The sequence below is a fragment of the Seriola lalandi genome, unplaced genomic scaffold, assembly GCF_002814215.2.
Source record: "Seriola lalandi dorsalis isolate HSWRI2012SDOR001 ecotype SW California unplaced genomic scaffold, Sedor1 jcf7180002054875, whole genome shotgun sequence".
NCBI lineage: Eukaryota > Metazoa > Chordata > Actinopteri > Carangiformes > Carangidae > Seriola > Seriola lalandi.
Window position 1 is genome coordinate 795,721 of NW_019525428.1, and position 10,095 is coordinate 805,815.

The following is a 10,095-nucleotide window of genomic DNA, read 5'->3' on the forward strand; positions in this document are numbered from 1 at the left end:
CATGAGCAAACAGTAACAAACAAGAAAGTTAATAATAAAAGAACAGATAAAATATGATTTAGAACATAATTACAATAAAATAAGTGAATAAAATAAAATGAAATCCATGTTTGATTAAAAGCCAGGCTCCAGAGGAACGTTTTCATACACCTCCAGTTGCTCTGGCCGAAGGGTTTAGACCGGTACCAGAAGTCCTGACGGGCCGCACTGGTTCATGCTCCATGAACAGCTTTAAAAACTATTTCAGAATCAATACAGAATCTGACAGGAAAAAAAAATGGAGGGACTTCTGGTCCTGGTCAGAACAGCAGTGCAATGCTGCCACCTACTGGTTGTTATTGTGCACATAACCTCTCTCTCTCTCTGTCTCTCTCCCTCTCTCCCTCTCTCCCTCTCTCTCTCTCTCTCCCTCCCTCTCTCTCTCTCTCTCTCTCCCTCTCTCTCTTTCCCTCTCTCTCTCTCACTCTCTCGTCTCTCTCTCTCCCTCCCTCTCTCTCTCTCTGTCTCTCTCCCTCTCTCTCTCCCTCTCTCTCCCTCTCTCTCTCCCTCCCTCTCTCTCTCTCTCTCTCTCTCTCTCCCTCCCTCTCTCTCTCTCTCTCTCAGTGGACACCCTGGCCTATAAAGTCCAGAACCTCCAGTGGACCCCTGACATCCTGGGTGCCATTACTCTGACCTGGTCTCGTCCCAAGAACCTTCCCGTGGACTCGTGCTACTTCCTCATCTACTACAGGTGACTTCCTCTCCGAACTGTCCAGCTGCTGAATGAGTCCAGAGTCACTGTTTTACAGAAACATCTGGAGATACTGACTCAGTATCAGTCGGCTCACAGCTGCACCGGGAGCTTTTTCCTCTCTGGGTCAAACACTGACACCAGAAGCATAAAAGATGCATCAACACACACTTTTCCAAAAGAGATCCGAGTCACAGAGAAAAACACAAAAACGAGCCGAGACGTAATTTAACATGAAATAAAATCACGGAGCTTCATTCATTCAGTTCATGAAGGGAAATAAATGTGTGACATCTTTTCATGTCCTTATTATTTATTGTGAGTCGTTCTGTAGCTGCTTGATCCTGTTTTGATATTTACTGATCACAGTGTTGGAGTCTGGAGCCTCGTTAAAGCGTCTCAGTAAAGTTCAGAGTAAATTTAGGGGGAGTGTCTTCATCCATTTGTGGCTGATAGTGGGAGTGGAAAATGAGGTTTATAAAGCGTGTGTCGCTCCTCAGACTCGTGGGCATGCAGCAGTGGACCATCATGGACACTCACAGCAACAAGACCAGCTACAAGCTGACGGTGCTGAAACCCGACACCACCTACCACGTCAAGGTCCTCACTCAGTGTCTCAGTAAACTGCACAAGACCAACGAGGTGATCACGGTCAGGACGCCAGAGGGAGGTGGGTAATCACCTGATCGCCGTACAGGAAGTGATTAACTTGCTGACGTAGTTCTGTCTCATCTTTAGTTCGTAGCTATTTGTGAAATGATGCTTCACTTGTCAGAAACCTGATTACGGATTAAGGAACAAGTGCACATTGTAAGGTGTGCAAGTTAAAATTCAAATGAAGATTTTAAACAGAAAAGTCTTGATCATTTTAAATCTTTTAAGATTTAGAGACAAATCTGTCCAAACACCCTGTTAATACCAAGTATTCAGGCTTTTTACCTGAAGAGAAGAAACGTCCAGCTGAATATAGCTTATCTTATTAATTAATTAATTAATTAAAAAGCGATAAAGTGAGCAGAAAGGTAATGATTATTGATTATTGTATTGATGTTACAGTTACAGATGTAGTAACAGGTTTAACACTGTAGGCGACCTTTAAACACTTTGACTGACGGGGGAATAAAACAGATGCATAATGAACGTGTGTGTGTGTGTGTGTGTGTGTGTGTGTGTGTGTGTGTGTGTCGTAGTGCCGGACCCTCCCAGGAACCTGCAGCTGTCTTGTGATAACGGTGAGGACGGGACGGTGGAGGTCTCCTGGAGTTCCCCCGACAAAGGACACGGCCTCATCAGGGAATACATCGTGAGTTCTTCTTCTCTGCGTCAAACCGCGTCACGTGTTAATGTGTCCTCTGATAGAGGTCACAACGTGTGTGTGTGTGTGTGTGTGTGTGTGTGTGTGTGTGTGTGTGTGTGTGTGTGTGTGTGTGTGTGTCAGGTTGAATACAGTGAGCGTGGAGATCTTGATTGGACGTCACAGAGATGCATCACAACCAGCACTGAGGTGAAGGAGCTGCAGCCGGACACTCTGTACAGGTTCAGGGTAAGACACACACACACACACACACACACACACACACACACACACATACACACACACACACACACACACACCAGTATCACGTCCAGTCTTGTTGATGTTGCTGACACGATGTTTCCAGGTGGCAGCAGTGACCAGTCGAGGTGTTGGGAACTGGACGGCGGTTAAATCCATCACTCCTAAGAAAGGTGAGCCGGTCTTCCTCCAACGCCGTCACCTGCTGGTGTTAACCAGGTATTTAAGGTCGTGGTGATGTGAACGCCAACATGGGAGAGTGGAATCGTTTGGATCTCCTTCAGGGAGCGCAGCTGTTTCTGTTTTCAGATCAGAAATCACCAAACCACACGACTTTAAAACCTTCCACATGTTTCCACTCATCTCCGAGCAAAAGTAAAACGTTCAGATGAAATCAAAAGAATTACTACAACACATGGTTCAGCTATTTAAAGCATTTAGAAACCTTAAATTAAATTAAGATTTAAGATTAGCAGGAAGTTGCACAGTATAAAGTCTCGTAATAAACCTGGAGGAAAACAAAATGACGAGTTGCTTTTGTGCTGAATTCAACAAGCATCACTGTTTTCACTCTGTTCTCGTTAATTCAGATTCTACTTGATAAAACTCAGCGTTTCCTCCGGATGTTTCCTCCCTGGAAGGACGGGGGGGCTTTTAATGTGAAACACCTGGAGGAAGTGCTGAGTTTGCGTTGAGTTAAATTGAATTAAAATGTTGAGGGAACATAAAGACTCAAGTCCCTGAAGACAGAAAAAAAAACCAAATGGCACTGAAAACATGTCAGTAATAAAATAAATGTGCTGTTCTCTGCTGCAGCTCTTCCTCCGCCCTCCGTGATCGCCGACAGCATCACCGCCGACTCCATCAGCCTCTCGTTCAGCTTAAACTCCCAGTACGATGTAAGAGCCTCTCTGCAAACTCTGATTCCTAATAAGAAGATGTGTGTGTGTGTGTGTGTGTGTGTGTGTGTGTATCTGTGTGTGTATCTGTGTGTGTATCTGTGTGTGTATGTGTGTGTATATGTGTGTATCTGTGTGTATGTATGTGTATCTGTGTGTGTATGTGTGTGTATGTGTGTGTATCTGTGTGTGTCTGTGTGTGTCTGTGTGTGTCTGTGTGTGTATGTGTGTGTATGTGTGTGTATGTGTGTGTATCTGTGTGTGTATGTGTGTGTATGTGTGTGTATCTGTGTGTGTATGTGTGTGTGTCTGTGTGTGTATGTGTGTGTCTGTGTGTGTCTGTGTGTGTATGTGTGTGTCTGTGTGTGTATGTGTGTGTATGTGTGTGTATGTGTGTGTGTCTGTGTGTGTCTGTGTGTGTATGTGTGTGTATGTGTGTGTATGTGTGTGAGCGTCACTGACGGGTCTCTGGTGTTTGTTTAAGGTGAAGCAGTACATCGTGATTCTGTCCTGGCAGTTTGACAAACACGTGAAGGAGAGCAAGAACTACACGGTCAGAGAGGGGATCCTCAAAGGTACCGTGACTCATTTTAGGCGCCTGAACGCACCGTCATCATCATCATCATCTCAGTCCAGTTACTCAGCGTGTCCTCTGTGTGTGTGTGTGTGTGTGTGTCCTGTGTGTGTGTGTGTGTGTGTGTGTGTGTGTCCAGCTACGAACCTGACAGCAGGGACGGTGTACGAGGTGGCCGTGTGGGTCCACACCAGTATCGGAGACAGTCCCACCGCGCTCTCCCACCATCAGACCAACGGCACCCAGCCAGAGAGACCCTACCTCAAACTCAGGGCCCTGAACCAGACAGCTGTGGACTGCAGCTGGACCATCACTGGAGACCCTGCACAGGTACGACACACCTGAGGAACATATCACTGACATGGACGTCGAACTGTTCAAGGTCATGGGACCAAAACGTGTAAAAACACAACATAAATATTACATTTATATTATGGTGTTTTATGATGTGTTTGTTTTTCTTTTGTTTTTAATTGCATTTTTTTTTTTCTTTCTGTAAATCACTTTTAAAAGTCTATTAATACGTTGTTATTTCATCACTCACCCTCTCTGGGGTTTAATTTATCTTAAGAATATTCGCTTAAGCTGTAAAATTATATGAACAGAAATGCGTCCTTGACGTTACGCTTTGATATTTTACACTCAAAAGGAAAATATAAATACGCCTATAGACTCTCTCCTGTGACCTTTAAACCCAAATCATCCTGTTTTCTTTTTTTTAAAGTCGTAAAACCTGTTAAATTCAGGTGACTGACCCTTTTTTGCAGGTTTTTTTGTCCAGTGTAAACGAGTTTTACTGCGTTATGTTTGGTTCTCAACCTGTGGGTCAGGAGACCGAGAGGGGTCACAAGATGATGAAAAAAAAAAAAAAATATGTGTATTTCATAGTGAGAAATGAATATTTTACCTCTTCAGGCCTCTGATTTCTTTTAAACTGAAACAGTGTGAGAGAGAATAATCTGTTTCTAACTGTTTACAACTCCAATAAAACCTCACATGTGGCTGCAAGTAGCTTTAATTTAAGAGGTCATGAGTTAAAACATGTTGTGACTCTAAATCACTGCGTTTAAATGCTTCCACATAAAGTAGAACCTTTAGATTCTCAACATGTTCCAGCTCTTTAACAGAGACTTTGATGTAAAGAAACTTTTACTGAGTCGACACTGTGTGTGTGTGTGTGTGTGTGTGTGTGTGTGTGTGTGTGTAGATGTATGGTGTGTATTATGCCACCTCCTTCCTGGATCTGTACCGGAGTCCTCACCTGGTCCGCAGCTCGTCCCTCGGCCTCACGGTCACAGTGGACAGCGACGAGCAGTATCTCTTCCTGGTGAGTCTGAAGTCTTTTTTACGGACTTTATTTCCCCGCACTTAAACGCCTCGTCCCCTCCGAGTCCGGACGTCTTGACGGGGTTTTCTTCGTCTTTAATCATAATGTTTGAGTTTCTGCTGACGCCGAACAAAGCGACACCAGGTTTGTGTCGAAGTGAAGTTTTTCATTCTCGGTTTAGTGCGGTGTTAAATCAGGAGAGACGCTGGGCAGATGTCTGAGCTCCCAGAAGTCTCAAATAAAAATCTCTCCGTCGGTCCCAGGCTGCCACACCGAAGCCAAATTTGTCCCAGCAGCCTGGAAGTCTGTTTAAAGACGACGTTTTTGAACAATCTTTTTTACCTAATACAGAAAAAGTCGGAACAGAAGTGGTAAATTATTCTGCGTTAAGTTTCACAAACCCAGGTGCAAATGGGAACCAGCTCTGCCAAAAACCCTGAGTGGTGTGAGAGGAAGAGCGAGCAGCTGATCTCAGGACGACGCCTGTGAGGGATTTAACTCGTGTGTGTGTTTAACTACAAGTGCGGCCTCATTCTGATTAACAGCCACAGTTAAAAACAAATATCACATCAGCATATTCCACGTGTTACCTTTCTCGATTGGCAGCGGCGATGATGAGATGTTCAAATGCTACGGAAAGTGTTTCTTTAATTTTAGTGTTTTCATGGGCGGGAAGATGTTTTGTTTTTAATCAGAGTTAAAACTTATTTATGTGTTTACTGTCTGTTTTATAAGCACTGGACCTTTTTATCATGTAAAACCTCCTTAAATAAAATGTTCCACAAAAATTCCTTTTATAAATTCCTGTTGATAAAATGATCTCACTCAGATCTGGTGAGCAGTGGATTGAATACACTGATAAATGAATTAGGGCATTAACATTATCAGTATATATTGATAATGAAATAACAGAAGAACAGTTAGACAATAGAAAGACAGTGAATGATAAAATATGGAAATGAAAACCAGTAAGAAAAGTAAAATATAGGAGAATTAATTAAAAGTCAAATTAAACAAACAGTTTTTCAGCCGTTGTTTAAAAATGTTCACAGACAGGTGATCAATTAATCTAAGATTTTGTTTTGGATCCTGATTTGAGAATTAAATTTACTGATATAAACTCAAACATAAACTTTGTGTTGATATGAAAACATCTGGAAACCAGATGTGTCTCATGCACCAGAAACCGGGTCTTAATTAAATAAGAAATGTAACAGTTTAAATTGCAAGATGTGAAAAGTAAACATCATTTAATTACATTTTTTTTTTATTGGTCTGAGGATGTTTATCAATTTTATCATTGTTTACGTTTGGAATGAGAGGTGCATGATGGGATACGCCATTAAAATCCTGCATGACACATTGATGCATTAATCAGTAGTACTGTAGTATTATTACTTCCCTACAGGTAATAATACTCAGTGATTATAGGTGATTTATGGATATGATTGATTGATGACAGCACTGATCGGTATCGGCTCTGGTATTTTGTTTACTCGGTCAGCGTCGCCTGAGCAGCAGCATCACGTCTTGTTTGTCGTCTGTCCCCAGGTGCGCGCCGTCCGTCCGTTCCTCGGCCCTCCCTCCGACTACGCCGTGGTGAAGATGATCCCCAACGAGAGGCTGCCGCCGAGGAACCTGCACCGCGTGCGGGTGGACAAAACGCAGGCGACGCTGAAGTGGCAGCCGCCGTACGACGCCCCGAACGCACCTCTGGTACGACGCCCCTAACGTTACTATGGCGATAAGCATCGGAAGTATGATCTATCTATCATCTGCTACGATGCTGCTTTGATCTAACGCGTCTCTGTGTTCTTCCTGTGTCCTGTAGACGTATGCGATCCACGTGCGGGACGTGATCCGTAAAGTGGAGCGGGATTACAAACTGACCACGCAGAACAACACGGTGGAGTATCTGCTGAAAGGCCTGGAGGCCGGAGGACGGTACAGCGTCTCTGTCCGCCTGCGCAACATGAGCAAAGAGGCCAGCTTCACTCTGAGCACAGGTGACACCTGCTTCAATAACTGCTCCATTATTTAAGTCATTTATTGAATGAATACGTCAAAGATTTGTGGGTTATTTGACTGTGTAAATGCAGGGCATGGTCATAGTTGCTTAGATCTGTAATTACCACTTCATATCCCATGATGCAGTACTGTGTGTTTGTAGCTGTGCTGCAGACTCATGTCCTTCAGCTCCCACCGTACTTCATGCAGCACAGTACAAGTCTTTGTCTTTACAGAGACACTCCTGTTGTTTGAAGGAGTGTTTTCTCTTCTGCTGCAGTTCCTCTTCCGGCTCCGGAGGCTCTGAAGATCCTGACGGAGAATGACCACGTGTTCCTCTTCTGGAAGAGTCTGGCTGTCAGAGAGAAGGGCTTCAACGAGAGCAGGGTGCGGCGCCGCCGACCGGCATCTTCCGTGTCGCAGTCACCGTGTTTCCACTGACCTGATTAATGCACGATTTGAAAAAACACGTTTCCCACATTTAGTCACATGACATCCGAAAACATTGCAGGCAGTTATCTCTCAAAAATATAGATATAGATATAAATACAGATGTAATAGTGCAGCAGGTGGCCTTCGATCGAATGGCTCCTGCGGTGGATGCAATCGTCCCAACAATTAAAAGATGCTGGAAATCCATCGCCATGTTAAATTGGAAATGACATTGCAAGAGGAGAAAACCCAGCTTTACTCACATGACATCACTCAATGGAAACACAGAACATTAACAAGACTTTTCTAAAATAATCGCTTCTATTTTGAGCAAAACTGTGACGGGAACGCGGCTGTTACAAGCTTTTTCTTCCTCCTTATGGAAACCCGACTTTAACTTTAATCTAACTTTACATAGAGAGAACAGGCACTTTATGTATAGTAGTATATAACCAGTAATACTATTATATTTGATACTGAGATTTGAACTAATTCTCAAAGCCTCAGAATCTTTTTTGTTTTCAGATATAATCAGAAAATACAGAAGTAAAAACTCAGTGTTAATAAAGACGAATCTCTTGTAGTGCTACCGTCATGGCCGCTGTATTTCTGCTCTCATTTCCCTCCACTGACGTCCTTGTCGTCCCGGTCACAGGGGTACGAAGTGCACGTGCACGACAGCGTGACCAACCAGACGTCTTACCTGGGAAACACCACGGAGACCTACTTCCGGATCAGCAGCCTGCTGCTGGGACACAACTACACCTTCTCTGTGCAGGCGCGCTGCCTGCTCAGCGGTCAGCTGTGTGGGGAACCTGCTCTGCTGCTCTACAACCAGCTCACAGCAGGTACTGGAACACATTCCTGTATATATGTTTTTTAAAACACCGTTGCTACGGTTTCGCCTCCCGTCCACGCAGCTCTGCCGTTTTTCAAGCACCGAAAACAGAGACTTTCAGAAAGCGATGCTGACCCCGATTTAGTTTGAAAACTCCGGGGTTGAGACCTTTGGAAACGATGACGTAGACACCAGCGGTCGCTCCGACTGGGCCTCGTCCACCAGCAGTGAAAGCACCATGATAATGAAATACAGGTGTTACTGACCTTGTTGTCTTTGCTAGCAGCTGTTGTTGTTCAGTTAAACTCTGTATTTAAACTCTGCAGCTGTCTCTGTTGTTCCTCGTTCATGCAACTAATCAACTGCAGAGTAACAATCTGCTTCCTGTTCACGCCGGCTCGCACGTGCCCAGTGTCTGTGACGGCTCAGGTGTGTTAGTCTGGACGGAGATCGTGTCTGTTGCGGAGCTGTAGTGTGTACGTGGTGTAAGTCGTGAACGTGAACTTGATTTTCCCTCCTGTGCAGGGGCCAGTGATGCCTCCCACGGTGAGGGCCACTCAGGGGACACGGCGGCCGTGGTGGTCCCCGTCCTCTTCCTGCTGCTGCTGGGAGTGTGCGGCAGCTTGGTGGCGCTCTACCTCCGACACCGCCGGCTGCAGAACAACTTCACAGCCTTCGCCAACTCCCACTACAACTCTCGCCTGGGCTCCGCCATCTTCTCCTCTGGGGACGAACTGGGTGAGAAAAGTTTCTCCTCTCAGATGTGTTTGTTCTCCCGACTCTGCAGCGAGGCCGGGAGGGTTCAGGACCCGTCTGTGGCGCCGTCTCTAGGCTAGATGCTTCAGGGAGTGCGATTTACACAGCTGATTGATGGGAAGCCTGTTGGGGATCATGTCCTTGTCACTGCACTGAAAACTCTCAAGTGGTTGCTCAGGTTGCCGGGGAAGTGAGGGAGGAAGGTGTGGATCCTGAGGCTAAATAAGAAATAAAAAAAATAATTTGCGTTATATAATATGATTATGTAGTTAAATAACAACAGAATTTTCAAAAACTGCGAAAATAATAATGATATTGATAATAATAATAGTAATAATCTTTATTTTCTAGTGCTGTAATTATAAAATAGAATCAATTAATTCAAAAGATTTCAAAAAGAAGAAAAACAGATGAAACAATTAAAACGAAGACAGAAAACGTTCTCGTATAAAAGTTTGTTTTAACAAGAGTATTAAAAGAGCCGGTAAAATAATCAATAAAATCTTAAAATAATATAAAATAGTCTCTGTGTCTTTCAAAAGTAAAACAAGATTGTATTTTAGAAGATATTTCTGATAATAGCGTGTAGTGGGATGACACTCGAGCTCAATGCTAATATCGTCTGTTTATCAGCGTTTCTCCACAAACAGCAGCTGAAAAAACAAAACAATGAGCGATGAAATGATCCATTATTAATATAGAAAAATATTGATAAGTGCAGCCTTAACTCCTACAGCAAAGACATTTTCACAAACATCTCTCTTTCCTCTTCCTCTCCAGGTGACGATGATGAAGACGCTCCGATGATCAGCGGCTTCTCGGACGATGTTCCCATGGTCATCGCGTAGCAACACATCCCTCCATTACCTATTTCTCTCTCTTCCCTTCTCCCCTTCTCTTCTTCTCTCCCATCACTCCCCAACAATGTCGCAAATCTGTTGATGGGACCCCAACCCCCACCCACTTTTCCCACCCAC

The 10,095-nt window shown here is 44.1% G+C and overlaps 1 protein-coding gene across 1 annotated transcript in view; it reads left to right on the forward strand.

Annotated features, from left to right (window-relative positions):
- Positions 1-10,089, forward strand: part of sorl1 (sortilin-related receptor, L(DLR class) A repeats containing) — a 74,284-nt gene extending 64,195 nt beyond the window's left edge. The window contains exons 34-48 of the mRNA XM_023428486.2: positions 604-730; positions 1,231-1,400; positions 1,921-2,033; positions 2,169-2,273; positions 2,392-2,458; positions 3,102-3,184; positions 3,669-3,759; positions 3,898-4,088; positions 4,966-5,085; positions 6,637-6,801; positions 6,917-7,091; positions 7,373-7,479; positions 8,180-8,372; positions 8,888-9,100; positions 9,899-10,089. Coding sequence (XP_023284254.2) covers positions 604-730; positions 1,231-1,400; positions 1,921-2,033; positions 2,169-2,273; positions 2,392-2,458; positions 3,102-3,184; positions 3,669-3,759; positions 3,898-4,088; positions 4,966-5,085; positions 6,637-6,801; positions 6,917-7,091; positions 7,373-7,479; positions 8,180-8,372; positions 8,888-9,100; positions 9,899-9,966 — 1,988 coding nt within the window. The 3' untranslated portion in view covers positions 9,967-10,089. The remainder of the gene's footprint in view (positions 1-603; positions 731-1,230; positions 1,401-1,920; positions 2,034-2,168; positions 2,274-2,391; positions 2,459-3,101; positions 3,185-3,668; positions 3,760-3,897; positions 4,089-4,965; positions 5,086-6,636; positions 6,802-6,916; positions 7,092-7,372; positions 7,480-8,179; positions 8,373-8,887; positions 9,101-9,898) is intronic.
- Positions 10,090-10,095: the final 6 nt, after the last annotated feature.